The sequence below is a fragment of the Bufo bufo genome, chromosome 4, assembly GCF_905171765.1.
Source record: "Bufo bufo chromosome 4, aBufBuf1.1, whole genome shotgun sequence".
In the NCBI taxonomy this organism is placed as follows: domain Eukaryota; kingdom Metazoa; phylum Chordata; class Amphibia; order Anura; family Bufonidae; genus Bufo; species Bufo bufo.
The window spans coordinates 36,844,600-36,860,447 of NC_053392.1; the positions used below are offsets into that span (position 1 = coordinate 36,844,600).

A 15,848-nucleotide genomic window follows, 5' to 3' on the forward strand; every position below is an offset into this window, starting at 1 on the left:
TCTAAATTTCGACATGATGCACCATAAGCCTTCGTGACTAACTGTGTCAAAAGCCTTGGTAAGATCGATAAAGGTGGTGTATAGGTCACTATTTTGCTCCTGACATTTCTCCTGAAGCTGTCCAGTTGCAAATATCATGTCCACCGTGCCACGCTTTTTGAGAAAACCACACTGTGTCTCAGGTAGGAGACCTCTTTCCAGATGATCAATCAGACGATTTAGCAACATTTATGCCAAGATCTTGCCTGCAAGTGATATTCCTCTACAATTATCGCAGACTTGTCTACTTCCTTTCCTCTTATACAGGTATACGATGGACACGTCTTTCAGTTCCTGAGGTATGGAACCTTAATTCCAGAAAGACTGGAACAATTGGATGAGGTTTTTTTTTAACAAGCACTGAACCACCAGCCTTATAGACTTCCGCCGGAATTTCATCAGATCCTGGCGCCTTACCGCTGGACAGTTGACTGATGGCCTGTAAGGTTTTCAGCCTCTGATGGTGGGACATCCAGGCTATAGTTGATATCCACCTGGGGTATTCTGTCAATTGCCTCAGAGTGAAAATGTTCAGCCCAACGATGTAGAATCAGAGTTCTCTCGGTGATGAGAGTTGTACCATTCAAATCCAGTAGAGGAGAGCTTCCTGAAGACTGAGGTCCATACAGGGATCTGATGGCTTCATAATAATGTTTGGTATCATTTATATCAGCAAACTTCAGAATTTCATCTGCTTTGGCACTCAGCCAGGAGTCCTGCATCAATAAAAGCATTTTTCTTTGCAGTTGACGACGGGTCATTTTGGTGAGCACGGTGAAGGCAATGTTTTTCGGCTAGCAAGGCCTTAATCTCTTCATCACTTTCATCAAACCAGTCCCGAGAGCCTTAAGTGCAGACGAATGCAAGATGTTCTGGAAGCATTCCCAGTCCTTCTCAGCACTTTCCTGCATCTGTAGGTTCGTGAGTTGATTATCAAGATCTTCTACCAATATTGGGATTTGCCAACGCATTGACATTGATCTTCTTTATCACAATTATATTTCCCTGTGGCCGCTTCTTAGGTTTGATGTGGATATTTAGTTCAGAAATGATGAGTCTATGGTCAGTCCAGCAGTCAGCACTCGGCACGGCCTTAGTTACTCTTACATCTGGTATGTCTTTCCTCCGCACTATGACATAATCAATTAGATGCCAGTGCTTGGAGCGTGGGTGCATCCAGGACGTCTTTTTACGAGTTGGTAGGCGGAAGATGGTGTGAGTAATGACCAAGTCATGAGCAGCCCATGTCCTCAATAGTAACAGACCATTGCTGTTACATGTGCTGACACCATCCCAGGTGGAGTGATCTGATCCAACTCTCGCATAAAAACCACCAAGTAGAATCATTTTTTCACTGCGCTTCACAGAAGAAAGTAGGGCATCGAGATCATTGTAAAACTTGTTCTTTACTTCATCTGGATTTGTCATAGTGGGCGCCTAGGCACTGATCAGCGTAGCTTGTTTTGCACGTAGTAATGGAAGTTGCAGTGACATGAGCCGATCGTTTACACCCTAAGGAAGATTGAAATGTTGGCAAACAAGAAGACTTTTAACCGCAAAGCCAACTCCAGACTCGCAATGTTGGTCACTGCCACGTCCACACCAAAGAATGTGTAGCCTCCTCCCATTTTTTGTGAGTTGACCTTCATTTTCTAAGCGAGTTTCCCACAGGGCCGCAATGTCGATGTCGAACCTTGCAAGCTCTCTAGCTACCAGAGCTGTCAACATGAAGACGACCATTAGACCCGAGCCGCCTATGTGCAGGTCCACGTCCACAGCTCCCAGTGATTCCACACCTGCTGCTTCATCGCTCGCCTATCGCCACAGGACTTTGAACTGGTCGAGAGATGTCAAGACTTTTGCGCGTAAATTGGATTTAAGTGAGGGAGAGGTGCGCAGAGTCAGCCTCACCCTCTCTTCCCAGATTACATCTTGCTCCAATGGCAGGAGAGAAGTCTTCATTTTGTATACTGCACAAGACCACCGATGATGGCTGCAACATTCATGTACTGTCCAGGCATATCACTGTTGCAGTCATGTAAGCAAGGACCGCCGTGCTGAAGCGGATGATGGGGATGTTTTTATGGCTTTAACAACATTCCTGCTTTTACCACTTTGTAATTGTAAACCCCTTCACTACCCTAGACCACTAGTCCTGTATTAATCCCATTCACCCTGTGGGCACTTTATGGAGGTATTACAGTATATGGACAACATATAAAGGTGTTATTAGGGTACTCTATGAGGGTATTATATGGCACTGTATGGCAGAATGCACTGTACTCACGTTTCAGGGTCTCAGGGGGCAGAAAAGCCTCAGTGGCACTGAATAGAATGACCACCGGGAGGAGGTAGAGAGCAAACGACTTCATCTCCGGCTCTGGAGTCCAGCTCTGAGAACAAGAAAACAGAGATGAAAGAAAGAGCAGCACGTCCGGGATCGGGAGTCAATGTGACGATACATACTGCCGATGTAATACGTTAACTTCCTTTATATAGGTGGGCTCAGCAGTATTGTTCTGCCAGGGTTACCAGGTCCATGAATAGAATGCAAGAACTACAGTGAAAACTGACATACACACAGTCAGAGCAGTTACAGTGGTGGGCTCTACACAGAAGGCTCACCAAAGCACCAATCACTATTACGTTGATACAGAAGTTATCACCCCCGATTCATACACTTATGCATGAGGTCCAGCAGAGGGCACGCCTCCTGGGAGCATGTCACAATGGAGGGAAAACAGATGTGGATTGTGTAAGTGCTTCCCAAAATCTTATGTAACATTGTTACTGGTACCATGTGTGGAAAAGTCCGATCATCGGCACCGGAGGGAAAGCTACGGCCGCACTGGTGTTCCGGAGGGAGAGTATTCCCATCAGCCATTTCAGGTCGGGGTGAGGATGACTGTAGGACAGGAGAACACAATCCTGGGTGTGGTCGCTCTAAAGTTGAGCTCCGGAGTGAGAACCAGAGAGGAGGAACTTCCATCCCTCCGGCCCAGGAGCCAGTTAATGGCTGAGATCCACAGGCTGGAGTCCCCCGACCTCAGCCAGTTTTATTTTGGAGACAATGAGGTTCCTGACCAAAAGATGGTGAAGAAGATCAAGGCAACCAGCCGGGAAGAGGTGATGTTCTCCTATGTCCCTCTAAAACAGACGGTGGTGGAGGAGGTCGTGCAGCATGGACGCACAGAGCCCAATATCAATCCTAGCCCGGTCTCTAATGTGGTACTGTAGTGGACATGTCGGGAGAGTGAGGTGAAGGCTGAGGTGAGTAGCAGTATCCCCGGTTGTAGTAGCGGTGGTAGTGCCAGTGCAGTTTTGTACAAAAGACTGAACAAGAAGGTCGATGCTGTATCTGGGGCCTTGGGTGCGGTATCCGGGGCTAATGTGGTGGAAAAGCGCCCCTCTGCAGGCGAGGGGAGGGGGTGCTGAGGTCTCGGGGACGGTCCCAAGGCTTATAATTAATATCTCTGAACAGAATATCCCAGCTGTCATAAGCATAAGAGTTGGTGCAGAGGCCCTTGGTAGCCGGTCCGGTGAAGGGTTAAAACTTGCTGGTACTGGTGCAGGTGACGGGAAGATCTCTGTGGCGAGCACAACTGCCGAGTCAAAGGAGGACTCTGCCCGTGTGAACTCTGTAATGGCGGACTCTGCTAGGGCTGGCGATAGTGTTGTTATGGCCCAGAAAGGGCTAACCGGCAACACTATGGCCGCCCACGTGGTGGTTCATGCTCCAGCCAGTCCAGGAAGCGAGGGATTGAGTGTTGGAGTGAAAACGGTGATGGTGTGAATGGGGTGTATCCTGCAAAAACTGCGTCAGATAACGCAGGTAGTGTGAATGGTGCTGTGAATGCAGCTGCGGGAGACTGGTGTGAGGCCAACGAGCAAGAAAGGTGATGGAGTGAAGGGCGCGGGACCTGCAAAAACCGCAGCCAAAGTCGCAGGCAGTGTGAATGGTGCAGTATGTGTGACTGCAGTGGCTGGAAGTGTGGATGTTGTTGCTGAAGGTGTGAATGATGGAGTACGGAGTGCTTCTGTGGTGTTCCGTTCTGTGCTTCAGTTGCGCAAAAAAATAGAACTTGTTCTATATTTTTGCGGAACGGACAGATTGCTGACCCCATTCAAGTGAATGGGTCCGCGATCCGCATGCTTCTGCACCACGGTCGGTGCCTGTGCATTGCAGACCGCAATTTGCATTATTCTATCAAAGGGAAAAGATCCGTGCCATATTGAGAATTGGCATTTAGGGTTGTTTCGATACCAAAATTTTGATTCGGTTTCGATACCATAAAAAAGTATTGCGATACTCGATATCATTCGATACCGCACAAAAAAAATAAAGTGCCAAAAAAAGCCGCGTGCATTCCGCATTTTATGGAACGTCCGGGCCATAATCGAACAGTCTTATCCTATTTTTTGGGGGGACAAGGTGACTAAAAAAAATGGCGAATCGCGCAGCTTTTCTTTTTTTTTTTTTTTCTTTTATGGCGTTCACCGCATAGGAGATATTTTAAAATATTTTAATAGTTTGAACTTTTCGGACGTGGCGATATGTAATATTTTATTTATTTATTTATTGTTTATATATTTTATATGTAAAATTGGGAAAGGGGGTGATTTATACTTAATATTTTGGTGTGGTTTTTTTTACTTTTTTTTATTTTCTTTTTACACTTTTTATTTAATAACTATTTCCCCCCTTAGGGGCCAGAACCTGAGATCTTTTAATCCCTTGTCCTATTCACCCTGATAGGGTGAATAGAACTTCACACTCTTCCTGTTGCCCTGTGCATAGCACACGTAGCAGCAGGGAGCTGACCATGGCAGCCAGGGCTTCAGTAGCGTCCTGGCTGCCATGGTAACCGATCGGAGCCCCAGGATTACAATGCTGGGGCTCCGATCAGAGGCTGCCACTGCACCATCAATGAGAGGAGGTGAGGGGACTCTGTGGCCACTGCCACCAATGATTTTAATACTGGGGGGGGGGCGTACTGCACCACCAATGTTTTTAATACTGTTGGGGGGAGGGCGCACTGCACCACCAATGTTTTTAATACTGTGGGGGGGGGGCACGCACTGCGCCACCAATGTTTTTAATACTGTTGAAAGGAGGGCGCACCAATGATAATTAACATTTAATATACAAATACAGCCGGCGGCAGAAACACATTGCCGGCACCCTGCCTCTGACAGGGCGCTGCGATCTGCGGCAATTAACCACTCAGGGATTCTAGGCATTAAATTCAGCCCCAATGATTATCATCAGACAAATTGGGAAAGCAGGTTGAAGGATGCCACCCAAAAGGTGGACCAATGGAAGGGTTGGTCTTTAACCCTTTGGGAAAGGGTCAACCTGAACAAAACTTACCTGATCCCTTTGTTGATATACTTGGGCAGTGTCTGTATCTTGCCAGATCCTCTCTGGCCGCAGGTTTACAGTCTGCTTTTCCAGCTAGTATGGGGGAACAGACTGAACCTATTCAGGAGAGAGATCACATACCACACAAGGATACAAGGCAGGTTGGGTATGGTCAACCCAGTGGTTTTCTTGCTGAATACCTTTCTTAAAGCAAACATTGCAAACCTCTGGAAAGAGAGGGCTCCTTTGTGGGTAGTTTCTTGTAAAGGATGGTTTCAGCCTTTCTTCCATGAATGGGAGACAGGTGGGTGAGTGAAGGATCTCCATACACCACACGGGCATCTCCCTGACTCTGAAGATCATCCGGCGGTAGGGCTTGGGAGTGAGGGAGATTAGGACCATATTGAAGAGATTCCTTGACAGTAGGGTCCTGTCTTCTCATTTCCAGGTCCTGCCGGCCCTCAGGGACTGCCCAGGTTGGGATTTGGAGGTAGGGTTGTTGCTTTTGAATCCAGTAAGGATCCCTATGAAATTTTGGGATTTCACCTGGCTCTGCTTCCATGGTAAGCTATATGTGAGGGGCAATGTGAAATATAGGAAACTCGAGGAAAGGTGTCCCCGGTAGTAGTGTGGCGAAGTGCTGGAGAGCATGGACCACTTCCTGCTTCAGAGCCCCTTTTATACAGGGGTTTACCACAGGGTGGGGGCTTCCATCGGCTGGCGTCAGCTGGCTGCTCTATCCTATGCAGAGTGGGTCTACGGGGCGTTCAGAGACCTAGGTGGTAGGGTCCGCTGCACTTCTTTCTTAGTTAGTATAGTGTTTAGGTACCACACGTGGAACGCGAGGTGTCTAGTCTCGACGCGTCATAAAATCCTCCCTGAGGAAGAGGGTGATCTGGGGAAGTTCCCTCTCTGGAGTGTGGAAGGCTGGGTGCTGCCAGAGCCTCCCAATTTTTAAGGGGTTTTTGCTTTGGGGTGCCTTAGCTGACTAAACCTCCAGTTCCTCCTAGTGATGGGCTGATCTTACACTGGTAGTTTTTGTTTTGCAATGAAGAAAAAAGGGCTTTCGGGAGCCGAACGGGGCCTGGTGTGTGCACTGACTGAGAAGTCAGTGTTTAGGGTTTATGGTAAGTGATTGTATATATTGTAGATAATGTTTATATTATATTATTCTCTGGTTAGGTTTGGTGGGGGACTTCGGGTGAAGGGGATAGTGATCGCGTGGACTGTTTTGTATATAGTGTATATATTATGTGTGTCGGAGATGAGAGGTGTGTGGTATATGTAGGAGGTATGGACTGGCTGGAAGGGAAGGATATGTTTTGAATTATATTTATATGCAATTATTATGTGGTTATATTTTAGTTTGTTTTTACTTTTTGTTATGTTTTAAAACAATTTCATAATTAAAGGAGAATACAATCTATTGCTCCCTGTTATCAGTCATTTCAGGCCGGGGAGAGGATGACAGCAGGATAGAAGAATATGAAGTGTCACTGTTCCTTTAAGAATGAGCTGCACCACAGGGAGTCTATTATTTTTATGCTGTTTGTTTTTTTTACTATTACAGTCTGCAGGCGGGTGGGGGTGATCCACAGATGTTCTCCCTGAGGGGGCTGCGGGTGACCTTGGCTGCTGAGGCAGAGACTTCTGCCTCAGTCAGAGATCTGACGAGACGTTGCACAACCGCTGGACATCGGAGACTGATGATAGTGTAATCACTATATCATTATAAGTGTCTGACACATTAAAAGCATAGAAGACAATAAAATGTTGTCAGAAATGCTCTAGCTTTTTTTTTTATTAATGACTAGCAGAAGTACCCGGCTTCACACGGGTTATATTTCATCTATTTGATTTAGTGTTTCTGTGTGTCGTTAGAAGATATCGACATTAGTGACCTCTACAGCACCCTGCCCCCTTAACAGTTAACTCCACAGTCCCCCACCCCTTTAACAGTGACTGCCACAGTACCCCGCTCCCTTAACAGTGACCTCACAGTAACCTGCCCCCTTAACAGTGACCTCCACAGTACCCCGCTCCCTTAACAGTGACCTCCACAGTACCCCGCTCCCTTAACAGTGACCTCCACAGTACCCCGCTCCCTTAACAGTGACCTCCACAGTACCCCGCTCCCTTAACAGTGACCTCCACAGTACCCCGCTCCCTTAACAGTGACCTCCACAGTACCCCGCTCCCTTAACAGTGACCTCCACAGTACCCCGCTCCCTTAACAGAGACCTGGGGTACTGTGGAGGTAAGTATTTATTTATTTTATTTTAGGTATGCACTATGAATTGAATTTAGAAAGTGCCAAGGAGGGGGGGGGGAGGCACAAAAAGAAAGTAAAATCGATACAGAGAGGGTGGTAGCCTGGCGGGGGCACCTGGTAGTGGCCCTATGAACTGAATTTAGAAAAGGGGGCCGCACCAGCCATTATAAGAGGGGGCCACAGATAAATAAAATATATACAGAGTGAGAGGGGGGCAGGGGCAGCTAATCATTCAATTATATACAGGGGTCAAAATGAAATATATACAGTCTGGGTGGGGGCCTAATGATATATATACAGAACGAGTGGCGGGGGGGGGCGGGGTAATGGGGTTGCGGGTTAATGGGGGTGGGGGGCCCAATTCATAGTTTGCCCTGGGGCCCATAGAACTCTAGTTACACCACTGGGAACAAGGCAATCCGCATCCTGATCCACAAAACAGGAAAAAAATCTATAGCCCCCCCCCCCCATGGCCCCTTAATGTCACACTAACCTCCCATTCAGGTAAAAAAGGTGAAGATGGCGGAGGTGAGTTCATTTGGCCCACTGTGTATCTATTCATAACCAGTACTCAGAGAGTTATTACTGTATTATCTGTGGTGTTACATAGGACTGCAGGTGACATCTACTGCATTATCTGTACTCAGAGAGTTATTACTGTATTATCTGTGGTGTTACATAGGACTGCAGGAGACATCTACTACATTATCTGTACTCAGAGTTATCACTGTATTATCTGTGGTGTTACATAGGACTGCAGGTGACATCTACTACATTATCTGTACTCAGAGAGTTATCTCTGTGTTATCTGTGGTGTTACATAGGACTGCAGGTGACATTTACTACATTATCTGTACTCAGAGAGTTATCACCGTGTTATCTGTGGTGTTACATAGGACTGCAGGTGACATCTACTAAATTATCTGTACTCAGAGAGATATCACTGTGTTACCTGTGATGTTACATGGGACTGCAGGTAACATCTACTACATTATCTGTACTCAGAGAGTTATCCTGTGTTATCTGTGGTGTTACATAGGACTGCAGGTGACATCTACTACATTATCTGTACTCAGAGAGCTATCACTGTTATCTGTGGTGTTACATAGGACTGCAGGTGACATCTACTACATTATCTGTACTCAGAGAGATATCACTGTATTATCTATGATGTTACATAGGACTGCAGGTGACATCTACATTATCTGTACTCAGAGAGATATCACTGTGTTACCTGTGATGTTACATGGGACTGCAGGTAACATCTACTACATTATCTGTACTCAGAGAGTTATCACTGTGTTATCTGTGGTGTTACATAGGACTGCAGGTGACATCTACTACATTATCTGTACACAGAGAGTTATCACTGTGTTATCTGTGGTGTTACATAGGACTGCAGGTGACATCTACTACATTATCTGTACACAGAGAACTATCACTGTGTTATTTGTGGTGTTACATAGGACTGCAGGTGACATCTACTACATTATCTGTACTCAGAGAGCTATCACTGTTATCTGTGGTGTTACATAGGACTGCAGGTGACATCTACTCCATTATCTGTACTCAGAGAGATATCTCTGTGTTATCTGTGGTGTTACATAGGACTGCAGGTAACATCTACTACATTATCTGTACTCAGAGAGTTATCACTTTGTTATCTGTGGTGTTACATAGGACTGCAGGTGACATCTACTACATTATCTGTACTCAGAGAGATATCACTGTGTTATCTGTGGTGTTACATAGGACTGCAGGTGACATCTACTACATTATCTGTAGTCGGAGAGTTATCATTGTGTTATCTGTGGTGTTACATAGGACTGCAGGTAACATCTACTACATTATCTGTACTCAGAGAGATATCACTGTGTTATCTGTGGTGTTACATAGGACTGCAGGTGACATCTACTACATTATCTGTACTCAGAGAGCTATCACTGTGTTATCTGTGGTGTTACATAGGACTGCCGGTAATATCTACTACATTATCTGTACTCAGAGAGTTATCACCGTGTTATCTGTGGTGTTACATAGGACTGCAGGTGACATCTACTACATTATCTGTACTCAGAGAGTTATCACCGTGTTATCTGTGGTGTTACATAGGACTGCAGGTGACATCTACTACATTATCTGTACTCAGAGAGTTATCACCGTGTTATCTGTGGTGTTACATAGGACTGCAGGTAACATCATTCATTATAGTGCACACAGAAAACTGACATATGACAAGTTGAGCACTGCTACATCTGTAAGTAGTTCTCCAAACTAAAGTTGAAAACATTGAATAGGTTTCTATAACTCCATCTTTGATGTGTCTTATGTAATGATGCACAATGTATCAGTGATGGGAGGCAGGCTGTGTACATGGCTACAGAATATGTCAGCGCCACATAAATAATGACTAAGAAATCTCCTAGCCATGACATATCATATTACTGATACATATGGTGACCTGGTCCTGAACAGGTTCTTCTCCATGAAGACTGGTGGTGCCACAAGGCAGAGCCTCTTACCTGGATGCTGTCCGGCCGCCTGATGTGCAGGGTCTGCAGACAGTCCTGAGATGCTCAGATATATATGCAGGGCCTCCTATGCAGGATCCTGAGTCATCAGCAAGGAATGTACCACCAGCAGCAAACAGTCTGCAGAGCTTTCTGGAAGAGAGTCTGAGCTCACAGCAGCAGTACAGCCAGCTGGCCGCCAGAGGGCGCTCTAGAGACTGTACATAAACACCATTGTAATGATTCCTATGGCTGCAGCAGCACCAGAACGCCACTAGATGGCAGACAGGAGAAAGTCATTTTTATGCATCACTTCTCAGAAAAGGTCTTGAGAAACCTTCTATTTGTGTTGTAGTCACGTGGGTGAGGTCTGCAGGATTAGGATGTGTGCAAAAACATGAGCGGTAACTAAATGTCACAGCCGCATTCTAAATTTCAACCTTTTATGTGGATTGAGCAATGGATGACTCGCTTCTGCTCTGTCTTTTAAAAAAACAAACAAAAAAAAAATTTAGATTTTTTTTTTTTACATAATTTTGTCACATTCGTTTGCATTGGACTGGTTTCAGGATCTGATAGAGCGGGATTTGTTTGACCTTCGTGCGTCTATCCATTCTTCCTGATAACAATTTATCATTTCCAGAACGCACTTCTTTGCAGGAATCGGAGAGGCTGCCTGATATTGTGATAAAGCAGGCTGATCAAGGCTGTTGTTGTCATGGACAAGCTCATATATAAATCCCCAAAACCTTAACATGCTGTAGGATTCCAGTACTTATCTTGAGCTTGCCCATGACCCCACGCCCCTCTATCAAAGGGATCTTCTGTCTCTTGGTTTACAGGGAGGGGACGTGAGCCAGAAGCAGGTTGATTTCATCCATGTTCCCCATCCTGTTATCCCTATTTTTCATTCCCTACGCAAAATTCATAAGGGAAGTTCTCCCCCTCCCATGCGCCTGATAGTGTCCGGCTTCGGCTATTTTACTGAGAAACTATCTGCTTGGGTTAAAGGTATTTTCCAACCCTTGGTTCAAACCATTCCTGCGTGATACCACAGCTGTTTTACAAGCTTGGAAGCCGGAATTGATTTGTATCACGGCTGATGTTGCTGCACTTTATACTGTGATGCCACATGATTTAGTTATAACTTCCATCAAATGGTTTCTCAGTATCTACTCAGATTTTTTCTGTTAATTTTCGGGAATACATCTGTCAAGTTGTCCTTTTCTTGTTAAAACACAACGTGTTCCTGTTCAATCGCCGTTTTTTTCTGCAACTCGATGGGAGCCAAATGTTCACCATCCATGGCCAATATCTATCTGGCCTCTATTTATTTTCATCTAGCAATCTATGGGGGGGGCCTCCTTGGAGTGGTACGGCCGTTATATCGACGATTTGCTGTTTGTATGGTCGGGCGATCGGACGGCCGTGCCGCTCTTCGATAATATAGGCAATCTTAAATTCACTCTCAGTGACGACGCTTCCACCATCCCATTTTTGGACCTTTTATTAACAGGCTCTGCGGAAAAATCAATCGTAGTCACCCACACTTTCCGCGAGGAGGCAGCAGGCAACACCACACTCTTAGCGACATCCGGCCATCCCCGCCATGTTATTCAAAACATACCTAAGGGCGAGTTTATTCGAGCAAGACGTAATTGCTCCAATGGTGCAGCCTCTCTGACCTCTCTGACAATTCTCTGGTTATGCACTAAAATCAGCCAGAGAGTATGCCCTCAGTAAATCCCGATCCGACCTGATTTTCCCTGTAAATAAGTCCCGCTATCACAAGAATCGGTCAGTCCCGGTCTTCGCCGCTAGCTACAGCTTGGAATGCTCATGTATCTGCCAAATAATTAGGAAGCATTTACCTGTTCTTAGTTGTGACGAGCAGTGGGCTGACATTGCCAGTGTTAAATGTGTAGCTCGTCGAGCACCTACTCTGGCACAGAAAGTGAGTCCTTCCCTGTTTTCTGATATAAAGCGTTGTCGACCCACTTGGCTGAGACATAAGGGAATTTCAAATGTGGCCATGGGGTATGTAATTCAAACTGGGTGTCACATCGTCTCTACTGCCAACCAACAATCTTTTGAATTAAAGCAATACATCAATTGCAATACTAATTTTGTGGTTTACTGCATTACATGCTCCCTGTGCCACCTCCAATATGTGGGTTGCACCACCAACAGCCTCAAGGTTAGAATCTGCAGACACATTTCGGACATTCCTCATTCTAGAGTGAGAAATTTGTCTGCGGTCAGTTCATACTATGCGGCTGTTCATGGAGGTGATGCTACGGGAATGCGGGTGTTCAGGGACTTGAAAGAGTTAATCCCCCAGTTCGAGGAGGAAATTGTTGAATAGGGAATCCTTTTGGATCTTTTGTATGGGCTCATGCATTCCCAAGGGATTAAATCGCGGACACGACTTGATTCTTCATTATTGACTCTTTTGTGCAACATTGTTTTTAGGATTGTTTTTTTATTGAAACGTTAAAGCAGAAGAACATTGCGTGCTTTATTTGCACGAAGGTGAGGCAAAGGTTAATTGTGGTCACCTGATTCTTTCAGATGGTCACTGTAGAAATCCAAGCCTGTGTAAGTCTATCCTTGTCATGAGTAAGAATCAGTATGCTATGATCCGAAACGCGTAAACATGGACTTCCTTTTTGGTTTTTAATGCACTATTTCAATAAAAGCTGCCACGTTTGTATTGGAAGCTGGATCTCTGCTCTTCTTTTTGGATATAGTCCCATGTAAACAACATCACTCCCTCCCCCACCCACCTCCAATATACAGTCCCAAGTACATAACATTACTCCCCTGCCTTCATCCTCCTCTAAAACCCAGTCCCATGTAAACAACATCACTCCCTCCCCCACCCACCTCCAATATACAGTCCCATGTGAAAAACATTACTCCCCTGCCTTCATCCTCCTCTAAAACACAGTCCCATGTAAATAACATCACTCCCTCCTCCAGCCACCTCTAAAACACAGTCCCATGTACATAACATTACTCCCCTGCCTTCATCCTCCTCTAAAACACAGTCCCATGTAAACAACATCACTCCCTCCCCCAGCCACCTCCAATATACAGTCCCAAGTACATAACATTACTCCCCTGCCTTCATCCTCCTCTAAAACACAGTCCCATGTAAATAACATCACTCCCTCCTCCAGCCACCTCTAAAACACAGTCCCATGTACATAACATTACTCCCCTGCCTTCATCCTCCTCTAAAACACAGTCCCATGTAAATAACATCACTCCCTCCTCCAGCCACCTCCAATATACAGTCCCATGCACATGAAATCACTCGCTATCTACCGCCGCCTCCCATATAAATTACATAATTCCCTCTCTCCAGCCCCCTCCAACATACAGTCCCATGTAAACAGTATAATTCCCTCCCTCCAGTAGCATCTACGAGGGCCTATGAAGATGCAGAGTAACTAAGTGACTGGCTCAACCCCACAAGTGAAAACAGGCAGGGGCTGTGATATAGAGCAGAGACCCATGGTGGCCTCTGTAGGAGGTCCCTCGCCTATGGAAACCCAGACCTCCCAAAGGTCCCTCTTTTGGAGGGACAGTCCCTAGTTTTTAACCCAAGTCCCTCTGTCCCTCTTTGTTCAATAAATGTCCCTCTTTTTGATCTAAGGTATAGATTTACATAAATACATCTACAATATTGATCCAGAAAGTGTTTAGTTCACCTCTGTATATTAGAGCCTTGTATATTATTTCATTATTTGATGCGATTTGGGTTTTAGAAATTTCTATATTTAGATAATTAGTGCGCTAGTGTAAAAGAAACCATTGAAGTCTGTAGAGATGCAGGAAAAATGGATCTTTCACATAATGAACCATAAGTGTCCATCTTTGACCATCCAAAAAGTTGTGAGGTATGGCGACCATGCAGATCACCAGGCCTGGCTATGCTCCTGCTGCTCACAGTTTGATCAGTGGAGTTGCTGACTGATGCACATGGCTCTTCTCCTTGTCTCTGTGTTTTCCACTCCTCTTTCCCCTTTTCTCTCAGTTTCTCTTTTCTTTCCCTCCTTTCTTACTCTTACTTTCCACTTGCTTTTTCACCCGCAGCCTCTACCTCATCATCTACATTATGAAAAACAACATTGCGAAGTGGAGGACCCCACAGCCTTTATCCCCTACTTAAAGGGAAGCAACACAATGGCAGACCCTATTGCCTTCCTTCTCGCTCTTCTCTTTCTTACTTATGCTCTTTCATTTTCATTTTCTCTCTCCTGTGTTTTCTCTTACTCTCTTTTTTTGCCCTCAGCCTGGCCCTTTCATTTCTCACCTTCTGCCTCTTACAAATAACCTACACTAAGTAAAACCACCAGGGGTGGTGGAGGACCCCATAGCCTTCCCCTTCTCATCCCTCTGTTTCTCTCACGTCTATGTATTTCCTTTCTTAAGTTTTTTTCCCCAGCACTCTTTTTTCTCTACTTAAGCACTCCCATCTCATCCTCTACTTTATGACCTATATCAATTACAATAACCAGGGGTGGTGGAGGACCCCATAGCCTTCCCCTTCTTATCCCTCTGTTTCTCTCACGTCTATGTATTTCCTTTCTTAAGTTTTTTTCCCCAGCACTCTTTTTTCTCTACTTAAGCACTCCCATCTCAGCCTCTACTTTATGACCTATATCGATTACAATAACCAGGGGTGATGGAGGACCCCAAAGCTATTACTTTCTATTACTTTCTCATATCTCTCTGTCTATCATTTCTCTCCCTCTCTCTTTCTCCCTCTCCCCTTCTTTTCCCTCACCTTCAGCCTCTACTTAATGACCTATATCAAGTAATATAACCAGAGTTGGTGGAGGACCCATAGCCTTCCTTTTGTCATCACTCTCATACTATTACTTTCTCTCTCTCCTTTCTCATTTCTCTCTCGCCCTATTTTTTCACCTTTCCTTGATTACTTTCATCCCAGCCTCTAACTTACGACCTATATAAAGCAAATTAACCAAGGGATGAAGAGGACCCCATAGTCATTCCTTTATTTCTCTCATCTCTTCTCTCTCTCTTGTCTTTTTCATTTTCCTCTTGCTTTCTCTCATCTTAGCCTTTACTTCATGACCTAAATCAAGTAACATAACCAGAGGTGGGGGAGGACCCCATAGCCTTTCTTTTCTCTTTCTCATATATGTATTTTATTTTCTCTCTCTTATTTCTCATTTTTTCATCTCTTTTCCCTTCTCACGATTACTTTCACTATCAGCCTCTACTTTATGAGCTCCATCAATTTACATAGCCAGGGGTGGTGGGGGACCCCATAGCCTTCCCTATTGTCGGTAGCTGGGCAAGTAGAAATCATCTACATACTCAGTGATGCTTATACCTTACATTATTATAGTCATGTTACGTGTCCTAATTTTTTGCTTATTTATAGAAGCTAGCTAAATTTCCGCAAATTTTTTTATCAATCTTCTCCCCATTTCCCGCGTATCTCTTGAACAGCAGATCTCCGTGTATTCAGTGCACTGGCTCTAGAGGTGGATATTTCTCCAGGTGCAGGGAGCATGGTTATAAAGGGCGTGGAGGTGGTAATCACACTGGAGCTCTGGGGCCAAATGCCCCTCTACTACCTAAAAAGACACCAGAACCATAAATGATAGATGTCAGGTGGAGGCCCTGT

General features: G+C 45.2%; 1 protein-coding gene across 1 annotated transcript in view; it reads right to left on the reverse strand.

The window, feature by feature from the left end:
- The window catches only part of CLU (clusterin), a 30,470-nt gene extending 20,118 nt beyond the window's left edge, over window positions 1-10,352 (reverse strand). The window contains exons 1-2 of the mRNA XM_040427099.1: window positions 10,196-10,352; window positions 2,327-2,432 (exon numbers count right to left, since the gene is read on the reverse strand). Of these exons, the coding sequence (XP_040283033.1) occupies window positions 2,327-2,411 (85 nt within the window). The 5' untranslated portion in view covers window positions 2,412-2,432; window positions 10,196-10,352. The remainder of the gene's footprint in view (window positions 1-2,326; window positions 2,433-10,195) is intronic.
- Between the last annotated feature and the right edge of the window lie 5,496 nt (window positions 10,353-15,848).